At 30.5% G+C, this 21,329-nt stretch overlaps 2 protein-coding genes and 1 pseudogene across 2 annotated transcripts; 1 reads left to right on the top strand and 2 right to left on the bottom strand.

Annotated features, from left to right (window-relative positions):
* Positions 1-302: 302 nt before the first annotated feature.
* On the bottom strand, positions 303-2,349 carry LOC149060424 (uncharacterized; annotated as a pseudogene).
* A 3,856-nt stretch (positions 2,350-6,205) lies between these two features.
* LOC149060423 (uncharacterized) lies at positions 6,206-7,233 on the bottom strand. Its single transcript, XM_089216249.1, has 2 exons — positions 6,949-7,233; positions 6,206-6,853 (listed from the first exon to the last, which is right to left on the bottom strand). The coding sequence occupies exons 1-2, from the start codon at positions 7,145-7,147 to the stop codon at positions 6,549-6,551; spliced, it is 504 nt and encodes a 167-aa protein (XP_089072375.1). The 5' UTR covers positions 7,148-7,233; the 3' UTR covers positions 6,206-6,548.
* Positions 7,234-13,667: 6,434 nt separating this feature from the next.
* On the top strand, positions 13,668-20,981 carry LOC149060422 (uncharacterized). Its single transcript, XM_089229034.1, has 7 exons — positions 13,668-13,863; positions 16,055-16,719; positions 17,098-17,545; positions 17,675-18,250; positions 18,569-19,261; positions 19,494-19,635; positions 20,978-20,981. Exons 1-7 carry the CDS (start codon positions 13,668-13,670, stop codon positions 20,979-20,981), a joined length of 2,724 nt encoding a protein of 907 aa, XP_089085160.1.
* Positions 20,982-21,329: the final 348 nt, after the last annotated feature.

Genomic DNA, 21,329 nt, shown 5'->3' with positions numbered 1-21,329 from the left:
TTGTCCTAAATCTAATAATAATTATAAATAATTTAGATTATAATGTATTTTATTATATTATTATTATATTTTATTTACAACAAAAACAATTGAATTATGTATTATGTACGTATTATGTAAACATTTAAAATAAATTGTTTATTACTGTGTAAATATAAAACAAAAACAAAAACAAATAACTGAAAAAATTCTTAATAACAGATAGTATGAAACTCCATAACAAAATATAAATACTTTAATTTGTTTTATAAATTAGAATAACTATTAAACAAGTATTCAGTATACTTAAAACAATAAAAACTTTATTTATTCATTTTATCGAGTTTTGCTGTTTCTATTTTAATTAACATATCCATGAAATCTTCTAATTTTTTTTGGAAATCATTTCGAGACTTTCGGTCCTCTTTCATTTCTTCTAAAAGCGTTTCCTGTAAAGTTTGTTTTTTCTTGATCTTAGGCATCACTACTTTAAGTTCATCATCTGAACTGTCTTCAATACGTGTTGTCGATTTTGAATTTTGAAGAGACCTAGATGTGACAAATCCAGGAGGAGTATCATATTTTGAATTTTTAGTGTTTGGTAGGGAACTTTCATTAAGAGTACTTTGCTTGGGTTTAACCGAGTCTTTTTTACCAAAATATTTGTTCATCAAGCTGTAGTACTCCCAGTTTATACAACCTTCTCCGGATTTGTTAGCTCTGCGGACATTGTCCCTAAATGTTGACATGTTGACATAAGGTTTCGAAATTTAATGTTGCATTTCGATCCTGAAACAGCAATTCCACTTTTATTTCATTTGCTTGATATTTTATCCCAAATTTTATGGTTTTTTTTGTTGCTATTAAAGTCTTGCTCTGCATCCCCTCTGTTTTCTATAAGTAATTTTATAGCTCTTGCTGTCCAAACTTTAGTGTCTTGTACGTTCTTAACTATATCTTTAGAGGACTGATTTAAATCTAGTGATATATCATAATTTGATTATGGTTTTACTGTAAATAATTTAATTTTATATTCATCAAAATATATCCAGAATTTATTTATATATATATAACCTAACCTAACCTATATATATAATATATATATGAACTGAGTAGGCCAAAGTATCATATAGTTAACTTTAAATCCATATTTATTTATGTATTATAATTAACTTATGCCCAATTGAGCAATTTAAACATACAATTGGTAAAAAATCAAAAATGTCAGGCTTTACACTGAATATTAGTTAAATAAATGAAATATTTTGCCTGATTATTTTAAAAACTAATTGAAAATTTCTAAATTTATATTTCTAGATTAATTTAAACTCAGTTATATTTATCTTCATATTGTTTATAAAATTCTTTTTATCTATGAGTACCTACCTGGTAATATATTTAAATAGACTAAAAAAAAATTTTAAGAAAAATTTGTTATTACATAGTCTTAGAAAACCCACTCTATAGAGTAGAATTTTGCCTACGGTTTCTAATAACAAATATAGTTTATATTTTTTAACTATTAGTATAAATGTACTAAGTAGGTAGGTTTTTTTATTTCAATAACTCATAACACATTAATACCTATTTAGAAACAACTATTATTTGGTTATTTGGTTCGATTATCAAGTACGCATTTAGCTTTTCCAAATACGCAAGATAAGCCCAACTGCGTTTTAAAATAAGCCATGTATAGTACTATGTGAAGCAAATGCTTCATGTCTGATATGGGTGGGACCTGATATTGGTAAGACCTCGAAAATACACAAATATATAATCTAATATCACTTTGGTGTAATATGAAGGGGATGGTGGTAAAAATATTTAAATATACAATTTACTTCAAAGACTCAAAATGTTTGATCCACCACTGCCTATAAGACGTATACAATTATAGTGGATACAGTTAGTGTAAAACAAAATATAGAATAGAGTTATAGAATAAATAAAATTGATACGTACTTGATATGATGGATTTTTTTTTTAATGGGTTTGAATATTTTTTTAAATTCCAATTTTCCATTTTCCTAAAACAGGAAATTACTCTGTCATGTCATACACTGATACAGGTTTTTTTATTGTAATAATTGCATTATAAGTTTTTACCATTCAGGGATCTCAATACCAATGACTTAATTTTCCTTTAGTTCTACATGATCATCCATTAATAGAGATGCAATATTTGCAGTTAACAAATCATCACCCAAATCTAATAATAATGATAATTAAATATGAATATAATTCCAACTTTCTAAGACTAATAGTAAACTTACGCATGTCGAATGATGTACAAACTGTATCTATGTTTAAATATTTAACATAAATACATTCATCGTATTTGAAACGAATTTCTATATCATCCATATACATTTTAAGAGAAAACTACTCAACCGCTGCCTACAAAACGTGAGTGAACAACTGAAGACAGTACTACAGTAGAATTGTAACATGTAAATAAACAATGGAAAAAATAATTTGAAATCAGAGTTATCAGTATTACAAATTTGGCGCGTCAATTCTTATCAAATCCATCGGGTTTCATTTCAGTCCATCCGTAAAATAGCAGATTGCTGATAAGTCAATCAGCTTGATTACCTCCCCTCCAACGGATTGGCCATCTGCTGAAATTAGGAACAGTCAAATCCAGCGGCTGACCAATCTGATGAATTTAGGAACACACGGATTAAATGTATATAGGTCCTTTGGGATATTAGGCTTTGGTATGTGTGACTGGTAGCAGCTTATATAGTTGCTATATCACAATATTAGTCGTATTCATGTAACTGCTCGTATCCGTTCCTAACATTGTTTGTTATATAATTCAAGTCAGACATGATGCATCAGTTTTAACGTATTTTTCACTCATTTATTTTTGGTTGCTTGAGCAAGACGATCAAGTGTGTACAGTGGCTGACAATCAGTCATATTTTCTTAGTTTTCATGTTTGTCTTCAAAAAGAACAATTACCGAACACGTTCTGTGTTGGCACCGTATGCGGTCAGCTTTGGTAATTATCGTTCTGTAGCATAGTCGGTAACACAATCATCATTGTTCTCTTCTAGTTTAGGATGATTCATACAATTTATATGACTGTCGTTTCAATAACCCACGTTGCTGTACTGTGATGGTAGTGTCAACGCTCAGCATGTCTATGGTGAATTGGTGTAATGTGATTTTTTCTATGAGTGGGTTAGCGGTATTACGGTATGTGTGCAGGATCACACCTGTCATTTTTATTGTATTAATTCATATATATATATACGGATCCTGGCACCACATTATACCATAACCTCACTATATGTAGGTGGTGCACCACAAAAAACATTTTAACTCCTATAAATTATTTATGTATTGCATTTATTTATATTGTTAATTATTATCTGTGCTGTCAGGCCAGAATCGTTGTATTGTCTTCATCTGTGCCAACAGGCCAGACATATCATATTTACATTAAGTTATATTGTTAATTATTATCTGTGCTGTCAAGTCAGAAAAATAATTTATTTGTGCTATCAAGAAAAATTTGTTATTGTTTATTTATATTAAGAGAGAGAAAATTAAATACCATCTAATTCATATAACAAAAACAACAGCCCTTAATTTATTTCACAATTACAGTCCACTTAACCTTAAACCAAAGCCCGCCTAAATAAGCTCTTTGGCCCGAACATATTAAAAAAAAATTGATGGCATTGTTGAAGATGGCCAATGAGATTTGGATTATGTGTTCCAAGACCACAATTATTGTAAAACTACAGGTTCAACTGTTTTTGAATGTGTGGTTTATTTTTTAGCAGGGTAAGTATTATATTATAAAAACTGTTTGGTTCATACCTACATTTTACAATGGAATCTTCACTATAATTTACACATTTACTTAATATGCATCAACAATAAAATTTAGTATATATTAAGTAGATTAATAAAGTGAATATTGTTTTATATATATGTTTTTATGTATTTATGTTAATAAATACATAGTCAAAAGACTAAAATCTCAAACATCATGTGAAAAATGTTTGAATGCAATGCAAATTGTTTATGGTCATTCGTCACATCCAGCTGCTGATCTAACTAATTTGAAGACAAGAGGTTATTTGATTCAACCAAATCATCAAATTTACCTTTTAATTAAATCCTTAGAATCATGTTTTGAGAAATATGCTGATAATATAAATGTTTTTGAAGAAACCCAAGAAGAATTTTTCAACAACCATAGTAGGAATCTCAAATGGGAATGTTCTTTGCATAAAACATATATATTTACTAAAATCTTTGTAATGTTCATTACTATGCGAATGCGACAGTATAGTTACACAAAAAATAAAGAAAGTAAAAAATTAAATAGGACCAAGAAGAAATTATCGAAATTAGTGACTTCTTAAACATATTATAAGTGAGTAAATATACTCCTAATATTAATTAATTTTTAGTTTGTAAATTTTCCTTATGAAATTGTTTTAGGATTCAAAAATTAAATGTTATGTTTAAGTAGAAGGATATGTAAATATAATTAATTAAATAATACAATTTTAATTTTATTATGAATATCAAATTCTATAATAGCTTTATAATATTTTGTAATAATACCAATAAAATAAATTTTATTAAAACAATTCAAAATTATATTTATCATTTATTATGAACACCTACACCATATTTTGATTTGTATGTAATTTGTGTGCAATAAAAAATAATACTAGATAGCGCCAACAAGCAGCTGTAGGTTTTCAACATATTTGATAAGAACTAACCACGGCTGTAGATAGGATACCATTTAACATGTCGATGTGCAACCATCCTATCTACAGCCGTGGTATGGACCACAGACTTCTATACTTACTAGATAAGTAACTCTTATAATATTTACATTGTTATCAGTGAAGCTCGCACGGGGATGACCGCCATCTTTTCGGTTGGCATATACAAAATGTATAAGGAATAAATTAAATTATAAATTTTTTTAAAGGTGATATATAACAATAATGACAAAATGATCTATATAAAATAATTATTTTTTGTTACAAATAGCAAGTCTAGATATAATAAAATACAATACAACATCAATTAATATTTACCATAAATACATATATAATATTGCATACTATTTGCCAACCGAGAAAATGATGGAACCCGGCTTCAACTAATGCGCGGAGTTACTTATCTAGTTATTATAGAAGTCTGTGGTATAGACAGACCCCTCTTGCGATAGTACTATCATGATAATGACCTCGATAGTACTGTTGTTATAGTGTGGAGTCTACACTGTGATATTTTTTTTGCGGATTGAGTGATAGTATAGTATAGTGATAGTAACAAATAATTCATTTTTCTATTTTGTCATTGTGAATCATCAAGTAAAATTTTGTGTGAAGTTTTATAATGGCTGACATAGAATTAACTGCAGTGGTAGCTGTTGTCGTTGCTGAAATTATCAAAATTAAAACGAAAAATTAAAAAAAGAAAAGAATTTGGGACCCTTTACATTTTAACGTTTTTCTAGGTTAATGATAAACTACAGAAACGCAATACTTTAATGCGAGAATCATTGCCTGTAAAATTAAAACTACAAATTGCTTGTCGATATCTTGCTACTGGTGACTATTCGTTGGCATCATTGCAATATCTGTACAGAGTGCCTAAGTGTTCAATAAGCAAATTTCTACCAAAAGTATATTTGAGGCCATATATGAAGCATTGCAAGAATTTGTAGAGGTATATATAATAAAAGTAATAATAATATAATATAGAATACAGTTGATTTGTATAAACTTTAATACAACTTAAACAAAGCCTTAAAAACAAATTATAAACTTCTTAGTATAAAATCATTATAGCATAACAAATTAAAAATATATCATCACTGTCCAAGACCAAGTTGTCAGTCTTAAAAAATAAATTATAAACTCCTTAGTATAAAATCATTATAACATAATGTCTTATAACAAAATTATAAGAGCACGAGACTCTTAATCTCGGGGTCGTGGGTTTGAGCCCCACGTTGGGCGCCACTGTCGTATATGCACCTTTCAGTGATATACCTCTATCGACACTAGAGTTACCAAAAGACCATAAATTAACCGGTTACAGTTTGATCCTCTAGAAGTCGATATCGCTACCTTTACTGTTTAGACTTTCAATCTTCAAAGACCAAAAATTAACCGGTTACAGATCAGATTTAAGGAGTATACTTAGAATGGTGTGGCTACTCAATCAAAACATATAATTTTCGGGTCGGAAACACTTTTATTTCACTTAAATAAACAAACACAAAATTCACCATCAAAAGTATCGCAGTCTTGACATACCGCGACTGCCCCCTCTTATTCTACTTTTTGCCTTATATCTAGTTTACATTTTAACTGCCTCAGCACATTTGCTTCCTTGGCCTACTCTACAAATATGATTACTATTTTGTTTATATACATAGTCACCTATTACTACAATAACAAATTAAAAATATATCATCACTGTCCAAGACCAATTTGTCAGCCTTAAAAAACAAATTAACATCCTCATTATATTTACATTTATATATTTATTTACTATAAAAAAATTAAAAATCATTATCATTGACCAATGACCAATTTGTGAAATAATTTGAAAACTTTTGTTAGTGTACATTCTCTCCTTTCATTCATGTCTAGGTATTGCTCACTTAAGTTTTGTGGCTCAAATGGAATGTCAGTTATGTGAATAGGGCTTGTTTGGTATATTTCAGAACTTGAGGGAGTTTGGATGTTCATAGTATGCACACTAGGCTGAGTACGTAACACCCGGAAACGAGCATCTGTTATTAGTTTTTGAATTTGTTCTTGAAATGTTATTGATTCTTCAAGTGGAAGGCATTGAAGTTGAGAAGCAATGTGTTGCCCTAAACTAACAAATTCATTGAGAGTCTGTCGGTTTGCTACTTGTTTGAGGACATCAACAGCGTTATCGAGAGAGACTTTCTACTTTCTTTTTTACCTGTGAGTGTTGACGAGTAAAGCTCAACGGTCTTTTTCGGTGGTTTGGGGTATTTACCACCGGTGGAGTTGTCAATGAGAACTTTGTTAATTCTTGAACTTCTGAAATAGTTTCGTTTTCCTCTTGATGTAATACATTTTCTGGCAATATCTGCAATGTAAAATAACTTAACAATAATTTTAAAATAAGTCAATGACATAAATATTATTAAAATTGTATCAATTTATTATTCTTTATTTATTACAATATGTTTTTTATTTCTATTTTTAGGTACCAACATGTGATGATAGGTGGAATAAAATTATAAATGGCTTTGAAACTTCATGGAATTTTCCATACTGCATAGGAGCGATTGATGGAAAACACATCTTAATACAATGCCCTCCTAATTCTGGCTCCAAATATTATAATTACAAAGGGACATTTAACATCGTATTACTGGCGTTAGTGGACCATAATTATAATTTCACTTTCATAGATATAGGTAAATATAGTTAGTATTTAGTATATTTATATAAAGGCCATAGGGTATAATATATTATATTTCATTTTCCTAGGTAGTTATGGCAGCACTTCAGATGGTGGAATATTTGCCAAGTCATCATTGTGTAAAGCAATAAAGGACAATTAATTGAACCTCCCCAATGAATCTGTCATGCTTGGAGATGAGGCATTTCCATTGTCAACTTATTTAGTGAAGCCATATCCTCTCCGCAACCAATTATCAGTTTCTTAAAAAGTGTTTAATTATAGACATAGTCGTGGAAGACGTATTATAGAAAATGCTTTCGGGATATTGTCAGCACGTTTTCGAGTATTCAAATCTCCCATAGCACTTAGTACACCCACAGTCGTAAAGTTAGTTAAAGCTGCTTGTGCTTTGCATAACTGGATACGAAAAATGGGGAATGATAACATAATTGCTGATGTTGAGGATCATGAAAGAGGTCAAATAATCCCTGGATCTTGGCGAAGTAATAATAGATCTGAGGGTCTCGTTGACTTACGACAAAGTATGCATCGAAACTATTTAGCAGAAGCTCGACAAAAAAGGGACAATTTGGCAAACTACTTCATCGGAGAAGGAGCAGTAAGCTGGCAGTACAGAATTTCTTCTTCTTCTTCGGTTTTCAAAGGCCATTGAGGCCCATTACCGCAACACAAACTTGCTTCCATCTATCTCTGTCCTTCGCTATTATTTCTCCATCTCGTATTCCAATCTCTGCTAAATTCTTCTCCACCTTTGTTTCGGCCTGCCAAGTGGTCTTTTTCCCTGGGGTTTCCATTTTAAAACCGCTTTCAGAAGACCATTTGACCTCCATACATGACCGGCCCATGCCATTCTCCTATTTTTTAATACTGCTACTATGTCTGGCTCTTTATATAATTGTTGTATTTCCATATTATTTCTTTTCTCGTATTGTTGTGTCATATTATTTATTTTTGGCCCAAATATTCTTCTTAATATTCTTCTTTCGAGTATTGCTAATTTGTCTTCGTCTCCTTTAGTCGTTGGCCATGTTTCACCACATATAAAAGGACTGGTCTGATAATTACCTTGTATATTGTAATTTTTGATTTAAGTGATACCTGTTTTGATTTTAGTATACTCGTTAGTCCATAATAGCTTTTATTTGCTACAGTTAGTCTTATTTTAATTTCATCATGATTATTATTTTTGCTATTTACTGTAACACCCAGGTATTTAAAATTTTGCACTCTTTCAAATTTATAATTCTCAACTTCTAAATTTTCCTCGTGATTTTCTCGCCTAGATATTACCATATATTTGGTTTTTCCTTCGTTTATTTGTAATCCAATGTCTTTGCTGTTTATTATTAGTTCTTTTGTTCCTGCTTTGAGTTCTTGATTGTTTGATCCCAATATGATAATATCATCTGCGTACGCTAATACCCCACATTGTCTTCTGTTCTCTTCCAAGTTTACCCCACCATATTTTTTCTGAGTTTTTCTAACTACCATTTCTAATGCTATATTAAAGAGTATTGGGGATAGAGCATCTCCCTGTCGAAGTCCAGTCTTAACTTCAAATTCATCTGATATATGTTGATTGAATCTAACTTTACATCTGGTTTTATTCATACATAATTTGATCATTTTCACTATCTTAGCTGGTATCCCAAAGGTTATAAGTGTGTCCTATAGTACTTCTCTATTAATTGAATCATAAGCCTGTTTATAGTCAATAAATAATAGATGTAGATCCTTGTCGAATTCATAATGTTTCTCAACTAGTTGTTTAACAGTGAAAATGTTATCTATGGTGGATTTACCACTCATAAAACCACATTGGTAGTCTCCAATGATATCTTTTATGTAAGGTTTTATTCTGTTTAGTATGAGACCTGACAATACTTTGTACATTGTATTTAGCAACGATATTCCTCGGTAATTTTGGTAGCTTGACCTGTCTCCCTTTTTATAAATTGGACAGATTATTGCTAGTTGCCATTCTTTTGGTATTTCTTCTTTATGCCATACATCTCTGATTAATTTCCCTACTTCACTTATTAATTCCTCACCACCATATTTTAAGAGTTCTGCAGCTAAGCCATCTTCACCTGGCGATTTATTGTTTTTAAGTGTGTTTATGGTCATTCTAACTTCGTCATCCGTTGGTTCTACGTCTTCAGGTTCTGCTGTATAGTACTCAATTTGTGTATGGTCTTGGTGCGTTTGTGGGTTGAGTAGTTCCTCGAACACTTTCCCAAATTGTTTTGCAATTTCTTTTCCTTCTGTTACAAGTTCCCCATTTTTTTTCATTATCTCTGTTCTGGGGTTCCCTTTTTAATTCTTTTGTTTGTTTGAAGAAGAGTTTCGGGTTCATCCTGTTGTCTTCAATCTGTTTTATTCTTTCCTTTTCCAATAATCGTTTTTCCCTTCTTATTATACGTTTAGTTTCTCTAAGATTCTGGGCAAAATTTTTATTGTTTTCTGTGTTTGGGTTTGTAAGCATCAATGATCTCGATTTATCCCTTTCTTCAATTGCGCTTTGACACTTATTGTTAAACCATTTATGCTTTTGTACTTTTTTCTTTTTTCCTAGGTGTTCCAACGCAGTTATTTTTATTATTCTCTCTAATTTTTTCCAACGGGTTTCAATATTTTCTGCCTCTATTCCGTCCTTTAATTTGTTATTTAGTTCGTTTTTGTATACCTGACAACGGCAGTAGTTTTTGTTCAGCAGCGTCTCTCTTTGAACGATTTTTATAGTCTATCGAACACTTTTTCCATAGACATGGAAATGTTCAATAGTCTTCTAAAAATCGAATTGTCCATTCAACGTGGTCACTCATTATTAATTTATTATATTACAATATTATATATAATTTATATATATTTTAGATTCTGAACGAAGTGATGAATGTATTGATTTTACAATGATGTGTGTGTTTTTTGTGTGTGTGTGTGTACAGCATAACTAGTCGAAATAATGCTTCGATTTCAAACTTTGGGGGTGGTTTCCGATGTAAGAGTGAATATCCTTGGTGCATTATAGAGGTAAAAAATAAACATTTTCCAACAGTTTTCAAAAATTTCGAGAAAACAGAATTTTTACGCAAAACCAGTTTTCGACCAAATAGATTTTTTTATATGGTTGTAATTCAAAAATTAATCACTGTAAATACTTGAAATTTTCACCAAATGTTTATGTTAGTGTTATATATATACATTATACAGTTTAATTTTCAAAAAGTTTTGACTTTTTTGAGTCATTTATTTCGATTTTTTTGAGAATTTTTTTTGAAGTGTCGGTAAAAAAATGTTGGACGACCAAACAAACTTGAAAATTTAATACAAGGTTCCTTATAAGTTGTTTTTATTGTAGCTAAAAAAAATTAAAAAACGTTAGTCACAATTTTTTTTATAAGCGTTTATAGTTCAAATTTTTACGAAATATGTCGAAAACGCGAAAATTTGCAAGTAATTTTGAAGTTCAAAAATCATAAAGTTTTTCTGTTTATAACTAAAGATTAAAAATATAACACTAAGTTGTCCATAAGTTTTCCTTCAAATAGCTATAGAGAAAACTCGAAGCGTCGTTATAGGAAAAATGTTAAGTGCGTTTGAATTTTAAATTTTTTCGAAATACGATAACGTAACGATAACGATATATCCTCAAACGATTTTAAACATTTGTTATTATTCAAAAAATATAAATCGTAGATACGTGAAAATTTTATCAGTTATTTAGCTTGGCATTTTCTTTATATGATTTAATTTTAAAAATATTTTGACTTTTTTTGAGATATTAATAGACAACTGAAATTTTCAATTTTTCTGAAAAATTTTTTTTGAAGTGTTGATAAATTTTTTTGGTCCTATCAAAATACTTGAAAATTTAATACAAAGTTTCTCATAAGTTATTCTTATAGTAATCAAAAAATTACAAAAATACATAGGCACGATTTTTTTTTATTAGCATAGAAGTTCAAATATTGACTAAATACGTAAAAATTACGAAAATTCGCAAATTATTTTAAGTTAGAAATTTATACAAAATTTTCTTTTTAAATCAAAGACTTGAAAATTTTTAATTATCTATAATATATCCTAGACTGACATATCATCTCTGTTCAGAATCGTTTTTCGTATACAATGATACCTATCATTGCATTCAAATCTAACCTACCCTAGTCAGAGGTCCACCTCATCATCTAATGTACAGCAGAGTGACATCCACTTACCCGCTTTTTTCTGTTATAAGTGTTTTGTTTGACCTGGAATTATACTTGTTACAATGTAAATAAAAATGAAACAGACATTTTATAAAGTATTTGAATATATTTAAATTTGAAAATAATAAAATATAGAAACAATTTTAATTCTAACAGTCTTTAGTTAGTTAGTAAGTGGTAACAACTTGTTACTATGTAAGTACAAATTAAACTCTTGTTGGAACAGGAACATCAAATTTACACAATATTGATAAATATTATTGACATTTTAATTGTTAAATTACATTTTATATAATAAATATATGTTTTATTTTATTTTATTTTCTTTTTTGTATGATAATAAAATAAAAACCATCAAAAAACTATAGATAAATCACAAATATATACAAAAGTATCGGAAAAATAATATTTTGGTTTTAGATTTTTTAATTGTTTATATTTTTATATTACAAATAGGATTTATATTTAATCCTATTAAACAAACAACCCAAAACACATGCAAATACTATGTAGTCATTTAAGTCCCAAACCTGTGGGAATGGGACATTTGGACGTGACCGTTTTTTGGCGTGAGATGTTTGGACGTACGACCGTTTTGGCGTGAGAAATTTGGACGTAGAATTATTATATAATAATTGTTAAAAATACTTTTTTTTAGACTATAGGAATTTCTTAATATCGTAATCGTAATTGATTTTCGTTTATCGCGTTGTTCTGTAGTGGTGTTACCGGAAATAACGACCGTAATTTATTATCATCGATAATAAGTTAAGATAGGGTACAATATTTAAGATCAGGTACATTGTTTGTTTCTTATTTTTCATTGTAGTGTTGACAACGAAGTGCAACGATGTCTTGTTTACAAATAAAATCGGTTCGTGAACGAAATATTTTAGTTGAAAATGGTTTTATGTATTTGTTTGACGCGTTGAGTTCGTATGGTCTTCTCCGATTTTGGCGTTGTCGCTATAAAACCGAATGTAAAGCTCGAGTGCATACATCAATTGACGATTTTGACATTATAAAACGAATAAATGAACACACTCATAATGCTGAAGCTGCTAAAATTGAAGCAAATGGCGCGGTTTGTCGTATAAAAAAGCGAGCAGTGGAAACGATTGAACCTACTTCAACTGTAATATTAATGAATGTGTGATAGATTTATCTCAAGCAGCCAAGATATGTACAATTATAATTATTACAAATAACATTTTTTTTTTAAATTATTAAAAATAGTAATATATACAAATCTACTAGTCCTAACCATTATTAATACTATAGAAAAAAAACTTTTGTATGTTATAGCTATTAAAATACTGCTTTTTGGTTATAACTATCATATTGTATAGTTATTATTACTAAATATTGTTTTTCCGTGAGACCCATCATTTTCCCACCATTATTCGAACACATTTTTTTACTGAAATTTCAAATTATTTCAAATATTTCAAATGTGTTTTAAAATTAACAATAATTTCATTATTAGGGAACTATTCAATCAAGCCAGACATTAAAGAAAACTGTCCGAAGACAACGAAAAATAATACAAGCTATTCCAGATGCTCCTAAAGATCTGATTTCATTGCAGATTCCCGAATCCTATAAAATATTTTCACCATCTAAAGATATAGAAGAACAATTTTTATTGACTGATAGTGGTCCAGGGAATGACAGAATTTTAATTTTTGGAAGGCAAAAAAGCTTAGATGTTTTATTTCACTCAAAAACATGGTTTGGTGATGGAACATTTAGGACGGCACCTCTCCTTTTTACACAAGTTTATGTGATTCTTGCTGAACAATTTGTCGGTGAACATCCCATTATTTTTGCGTTATTACCAGATAAACAATCTAAAACGTATGAAAAAATTATTTGATATGTTACTTAAATTGAAACCTGGTTTAGATCCTATTTCAATATCGTTAGTTAATTATCCGTAATTAATTCGGTACAAAAATATTTTTAAAATGCTCAAATATTTGGTTGTTTTATTCACTTGACTAAAAATTTTAGAAAAAAATGGGTGAACTTCATTTGCTTTCAAAATATGCCAACGATTCAGAATTTAGTATAGCAACTAAAATGATTATTTCGATAGCATTCGTTTGTATAAATGATCTTCATAATGCATTAGATGTACTTTCAAATTATTTACCTGAGGAACTACACTCAATTTTGGAATGGTTCGAAGATAATTATATTGGTAGAATGAATCGTAATAACCGAAATCGAAGAAAACCTCGATTTGCACCTCAAACGTGGAATTTATATCAACGTGTTTTAAATTATCAGAACAAAACAAATAATCATGCAGAGCCAGCGAATCGTAGATTGAATATTGAAATGGGATGTGATCACCCTACGTTATGGTCATTTATTATTATAAATATTGAAAAAAATTCAAGCTGGTCGGGATATATATAATAACCAGCTTGAAGCTGGGAGAAGTCCACCAAAAAAATAAAAAAAATATTGTGATACGGATAATAGGCTGTTAAAAATAGTTCAAGATTATAATAACCGAGATATTTTATCATATTTAAAAGGTATTTCTTTAAATATATCTTTAAAGTAAATAATAATATATTTCTATGTTCGGTTAAAATTTAAAAAAATTTTATTTAGTGTAATGTATTTTTTTTATTTAGATTTTAAACATAATTTTAGACAAAAGAATATTTTTTTGATAATTTTAATAAATATTTTTATAAGTATAATTTTTTTCACGCCAAAACAGTCCTACGTCCAAATGGTCACGTCCAAAAAGTAACGCCCAAACGGTCACGTCCAAATGTCCTAGACCCCAAACCTGTACATATGTATAGGTACCTATAATAACCAATATAATTTTATACTCAATTTAACCAATTATATAACCAAGCACTAACTAAAAGCGTCTGTATATTGTATTTAAATTTTAAATAATAGGTTTATGGTTATTAATATTATATGTACCGTAATTTTGTAATTAAATTTAAGTGGTACACCACTGACGCGCGATCGTTTTATATGTCATGGGGGTCGCAGTATCATAATATCCAATCAATAAATAACCTATATAAAATAATAATCAAATTGGAATAAATCTTTAACCTTAATTTAACTATTATCACCATAATAATATCTTCCATAGATTTATCTATACTATTATATAAAATTGTAAGGGTTTTTCTTAGACCGCGCTAACCGAGAAAACTACTGAACCGATTTGGTTGAAATTTTTTTTGGCTGAAACCCGACACTCCGCTGAAGGTTATAGTAACACTTTTGTCAATAAAAAAAAAGTATAAAGTTCATACAAAATCAAAAACAGAATCAAAGTAGTGGCGCCCTCTTTCGGCCAAAAAATATACTAAATATTTTTAGTTGTTACGGTTCTATAGGTTGCAGATCCAAAGAGGATGAGTTGTTCTTATATAAAATGGAAACATATGGTAAACTTATTGTATGACATATAGTTACTATTGGTTACTGATAGGACAAGGTTATTATGAAAGAATATTTTATGAAAATCCACCCGAAATGTAGGAAATCTGTATGTCAAAAATACAACAGTGGCGCCATCTGTCTAGAAAAAAAACAAACTAAATTATAAAAAATTTAGTTTATTGTTGCAGATTAAAATAATAATAAGTAGTGTATTATATAGTGGTTGCTATTGGTTTATCGGGCATGTTTGTATATTATAATATTACTAGCCGACCCGGCCACGCGTTGCTGTGGCTAAAGTTTTTGTAATATTACATTATAGTAAACAATCTAAGAGAACATCAGTCACTGGCATCAGCACACTGGCATAATTTGTACTTAGTTTTTTTACCTTTTTTTCTTACCCAAATTTTGAGTAAGTGGCCAATTCATTATCATGCCGAGAGCGCAAAGAGCACGCATTAGCAGAAGAACTGCCAATGCATCTCGAATGTATAACAGAAGGCAACAAAATAACACACCAGAACGTTCTCAAACACGTGCTCAGGAGCAACGTAACGCTTTGAGTATGAAATCAGCGTTTAATTATCAATCCGAGATTGATTATTTAAATATTAAAGCGCTTCAAATTGGACGAATGACTATATTATGTCCTAAGTGCCATGCAAAAAAATGGAAAGATGAAACCCATGGACTTTGCTGCGCTGACGGTAAAGTTGTTTTACACCAATTTGAGGATCTTCCAGACCTAATTAAAAGTTTAATTGATAATTCTCACCCTCTATCAAAACATTTCTTTGATAATTCTAGACGGTATAACACTCTGTTTCAAATGACATCGTTTGGAGCAAACGAAATAAGTGAAGGGAACTTCATGCCCTCTTTTAAAATTCAGGGTCAAGTGCATCATTTAATAGGTAGTTTATTACCCGAAATTGGAAATAATGCTAAATTTTTACAAATATATTTTATGTCAGAGTCGGATCAAATATCTATTCGAACAAATATGATTCCAAATATGAAAAGAGGTCTCATTGAATCATGGCAAACAGTTTTGCGTGAAAATAATCACCTCATACAGAGCTTTAGATCTAATCTGGAGTCGAGGTCTTTTGATGAGTTGCAAAACTTTAAGTTAATTATTCATGCTGACAGAGTTCCTCAAGATGAACACAGAGGTCAATATAATGCACCTACCATCGATGAAGTAGCTGTATTATTAGTTAATGAAGATAAAGGTCCCAGAGATATAGTTCTGCACGGTCGGAGTGGACAATTGAGTCGAGTTTCCGAATTGAATAGATCTTATGATGCACTGCAATATCCATTGATGTATACTAGAGGCGAAGACGGTTATCACATTAATATATTACAGGAAAATAACCAAAATCGAACCAAAACTGTATCCTGCATGCAATTTTATTCTTATAGGTCTATGGTTAGAGAAACAAGTCTAAATCATCTACATTATTACAAAACATTATTCAGCCAATTCGCCGTAGATATGATGGCAAAATTAATTTCTGAAAGACTACACTTTATTCGTAACCATCAAAAACAACTACGTGCGGATGATTATGTTCACCTCCGAGATGCTGTTAACAATGATGCAAATATTAATGCTAATAACGTTGGGCAACAAGTAATTCTTCCTTCCTCTTTTACTGGCTCCCCATGTTACATGCATGAAAAAAATCAGGATGCCATGACTTATGTTCGTAAATTTGGCCGTCCAGATTTATTTATTACTTTTACATGCAACCCGGAATGGCCGGAAATAAAAAATGAATTATTTCAAGATCAAAAGTCGTTTGATAGACACGATATAATCTCTAGAGTTTTTCATCTCAAACTAAAAAAGTTTATGCATGTATTAAAAAATAAATATATTTTCGGAGATGTAAATTGTTATGTTTACAGTGTTGAATGGCAAAAACGAGGTTTGCCACACTGCCACATTCTTTTGTGGTTACAAACGAAAATTCAGCCAGATGAAATTGATAAAATTATTTCTGCCGAGATACCAAACAAAGACAGAGATCCTATACTTTATGAAATAGTTTGCAAGAATATGATTCATGGCCCATGCGGCGAGTTAAATATTAGATCGCCATGTATGAATATTGGAAAATGTAGTAAGAAATACCCTCACAAATTGGTCAAGGATACTCAAACTGGAGATGATGGTTATCCGACTTACCGACGGAGATCACCAGATGATGGAGGTTATACTGCAATATTAAAAGTTCGTGGTAAAACAGAAATCGTGGTTGACAACCGTTGGGTTGTACCGTATTGTCCAGTGCTATCTAGGTGCTTTAATGCGCATATTAACGTAGAATACTGTCATACGGTTAAAGCGATAAAATACATATGTAAATATATTAATAAAGGATCAGATAGAGCTACTTTTTCTGTTAATCGTGAAAACGATGAGATTACAAATTTTTTGAATGGTCGATACAAATGTACTTCTGAAGCGTTTTGGAGAATTTTCAATTTTGAAATCCATGATAGAGATCCGACAGTTCAGCACTTGGCTGTTCATCTAGAAAATGGACAGCGTGTTTTCTTTAATGATAATAATCTTCATCAAGTTATTGAAAATCCAAGAAAAACGACACTAACTGCATTTTTTGAACTGTGTTCACATGATGATTTTGCGAAAACACTGTTCTATCATGAAGTTCCTTCTTATTACACCTGGGATAATAGCAGAGGCTGGTTAAAGAGAAGACGGGGAAAAGATGTTCCAGGTTGGCCAGGAATAAAAATGGACACTGCCATTGGTAGAATTTACACGATTCTCCCAAATCAAAGTGAGTGCTTCCATTTAAGATTGTTACTAAATTATGTACAAGGTCCTACTTCATTTGAAAGCTTGAAGGCCTTTGATGGAGTCATTCACGCGACTTTTAAAGCTTCCTGTTTTGCTCTTGGGCTTTTAGAAAATGACGAGCAATGGAAAAATACTCTAGCGGAGGCAACTCTTTCAGAAAGTCCTTCAAAATTAAGAAAATTATTCGCAATAATCATAGTTTTCTGCCAACCGTCTGAACCTCAATCTTTGTGGGAACAGTTCAGAAATGATTTTTGTGAAGATATTCTTCTTACAGAGCGCACTCGATTAAATGACTTGCAATTTACTTTTTCTGATGAAATATTTAATAAAGGTTTGATTGAAATAGAAGATAAAGTTGTTTTTAAGTCTGAAAAATATTTAACTGAATTTGGAATGAACTCACCTGTTCGAAATGAAAATGCATCTGATCCTTTTGAATTCTCAATTTTGCGTTCTTACGATAATAACCGATTACAAGAATTTGTAGAAATCAATTTACCAAAATTAGTAAATGATCAAAAATATGCTTTTAATGTTATTACAGAAAGCGTAATGAATCATCAAGGAAGAGTTTTTTTTTTAGATGCTCCGGGTGGTACAGGAAAAACATTCCTAATTAATTTGTTGTTGGCTCAAATTAGATCCTCAGGTAAAGTTGCATTAGCAGTAGCTTCATCTGGTATAGCAGCAACTCTCCTTAGTGGCGGCAGAACTGCTCACTCGACTTTCAAGTTACCGTTAAATGTATTATTTGATACAGAATACGTTTGTCCGATTCGTAAAAATGGCCCTCATGGAAAAATTCTTCAAAAAACCTCATTCGTTGTGTGGGACGAGTGTACAATGAGTCACAGATCACATATCGAAGCAATTGATCGAACATTAAAAGATCTTAGGTGTAATAATAAGTTTATGGGTGGAATAACATTCGTTTTCGCTGGTGATTTCCGTCAAACCTTACCAGTAATCCCTAAAGGTACTCGAGCTGATGTCGTTAATGCTTGCTTAAAATCTTCCCATATATGGAACTATGTTGAAAAACTTTATTTGCGAACAAACATGAGAGTTTATTTATGCGGAGGGGACGATATTTTTCCAGCACAGTTGTTGAAAATTGGAAATGGAACTTTAGAAAATGAAAATGGTTACATTTCTGTCAATCACACGATTGGACGGGTGGTCAATAACGTGTTAGAGTTGATTTCTACAGTTTATCCAGACATTTTTAATCTGTCCAATAAATCAGATCAGTGGTTATGTGAAAGAGCTATAATCTCTCCAAGAAATGTAACAGCAGAAGAAATTAATGATATCATCCTTCTAAAATTCGATGGACACTCACGTGAATATCTATCTATTGATACAGTTACATCAACAGATGATGCTATTCATTATCCACAAGAATTTCTCAATTCTCTTTCTCCTTCGGGATTTCCTCCTCATAAACTAAAATTAAAAAATTGGTGCTCCAATTACATTATTACGTAATCTTCAACCACCAAACTTATGTAACGGTACAAGATTACAAATAAAATCGTTGCGAAATAATATTATAGAAGCCGTAATTCTTACAGGGCCAGCGAAAGGAGAAATTGCATTTATTCCAAGAATTCCCATGATTCCCTCTGACTTGCCGTTTTCTTTCAAACGGCTTCAATTCCCGGTTAAAGTTTCTTTTGCCATTACCATAAACAAAGCACAAGGTCAAACATTCAAGTACGTTGGCGTAGATCTTCGTACAGAGTGCTTTTCACATGGGCAATTATACGTGGCATTTTCTCGAACTGGAGACCCGAATCATCTTATGATTTTAATTTCAACAGGAAATATAACAAAAAACATCATATACTCAGAAGTCTTATAAAATTCATATTTTAATTCTTTTTTTTTTCTTTAATAAATTTTAATAAATCTTTAATAAATTTTCTTTAATAAATCTTTATCAACCATAAATTATTTCTTTTTTATCAGTATTTATTTTTATCATTTATAACGCTAGAAACCGTTTTTTATATTTACTAGCCGATCACAATAAACAATAATATTTGAATAAAAAATTCTACATATCATGGTCCGAAGGCAAAATAAACAACCAATCACGGGCGAAGCTGTGACGGGTCGGCTAGTTATGTATATTTGTAATTAAATTATCACTCTGCGATAAACTATAATCTTAATTTATTTAATTATACATAATGTATATTATGTAGATAGGTATATATATTATATATACCTAGAATATTACACCTACACATTATAGGTACTAAAAATACATTTTATTAAAAACAATAAGATATAATTTTGTTTTACTATTTATTATTATTATGTTCTTAATCCATTTAAGCTACGAGTCTATGCTGCTATAATATAATACTGCTCTGACTTATATGATAAAATAATTAATAATTTACCAGTACATTTAATAACGTACGAGTTATGAGCATATATAGGATCGCTGCTATCGTTAACATTTTAATAAAATATAAAATTATTTAAAACAAAAATTGTTTACTAACATACCCACCATCGACATTAAAAATTCGATAAATCAAAGAATCCTCTCAACTTGTCAAAATTATCGGAACTCTGCAATACCGTCGTCTAACCGAAGAACATTTTTTAAAAACATTCAAGAAATGAAATACTCCTGCTTCTAATTTGAACCTACTCCAAGACATCGCAATCACTCGCACCAGAATTTGATACTTTTTCCTCACCAACCAGTGTCGCAACAACCACAGGGGCAGCCGGGGCAATGCCCCTGCTGAGGGCCGCTAATCGTTGGCTCAAGGGTCCCCAACGTACAGTGCGTCTATTAAAAAAAAATGCATTATAGTCTAATGTTTAAATAAAATAAAATATATTAAGTAAAAATATTTATTTTTATGATTTATAATGCTATTAAATGTGTTGTCGAAGAGCGGGGGCCCCTATTGATTCATAATAACATCTATATTTATATATTAAACTGTTAGTGAAAGTATTGGTAATTTAGTGACAGAATCAATTTTGGATAAAACCGTAAAAAATCCTAACTATTTCTCAAAATGTTTTTCAGGTAGTTGAAGTTTATTACCTTTTAACTTAGACATTAGACAATGTAACGTTTTCATACGCGGAGATCTTTTGAAATATTGAGGGGGCTCAAATATTTTATGCCAAACAGACCCGTGGGTCTCATTTTTTGTTGTATTTAAAATAGCTTCATTACTTAAAGCTTTAGTCTTATCTTTTTCAATATATAATATTGAAAGTTCATTAAATTGTTGTACTACCCAGTGTGCAAAATCATATTCCATAAATATTAAAGTGATGTTTCATGGAGACATGGAACATGACATTTTAAGTTGAAATCACGTAATTGTAATATGAATGCGATTGCTAATTATGTATAACTGCTGACATTCAGA

The sequence above is a fragment of the Diuraphis noxia genome, unplaced genomic scaffold (genome assembly GCF_037042655.1).
Source record: "Diuraphis noxia isolate RWA-SAM2 unplaced genomic scaffold, SU_Dnox_SAM2 contig0001, whole genome shotgun sequence".
Lineage (NCBI taxonomy): Eukaryota > Metazoa > Arthropoda > Insecta > Hemiptera > Aphididae > Diuraphis > Diuraphis noxia.
The sequence above is the reverse complement of the archived record's forward strand: the minus strand, read 5'-3'. Positions and strand labels throughout refer to the sequence as shown.

Coding starts and splice junctions, on each gene's coding strand:
- LOC149060423 (XM_089216249.1), bottom strand. CDS start 7,147: ATGTCATTGACTTATTTTAAAATTATTGTTAAGTTATTTTACATTGCA. Junction 6,854..6,948: donor TTACTCGTCAACACTCACAG/GTAAAAAAGAAA, acceptor TTGTTAGTTTAG/GGCAACACATTGCTTCTCAA.
- LOC149060422 (XM_089229034.1), top strand. CDS start 13,668: ATGGGTGAACTTCATTTGCTTTCAAAATATGCCAACGATTCAGAATTT. Junction 16,720..17,097: donor CTAATAACGTTGGGCAACAA/GTAATTCTTCCT, acceptor ATTTCTGCCGAG/ATACCAAACAAAGACAGAGA. Junction 18,251..18,568: donor TGATGAAATATTTAATAAAG/GTTTGATTGAAA, acceptor TTAGATCCTCAG/GTAAAGTTGCATTAGCAGTA.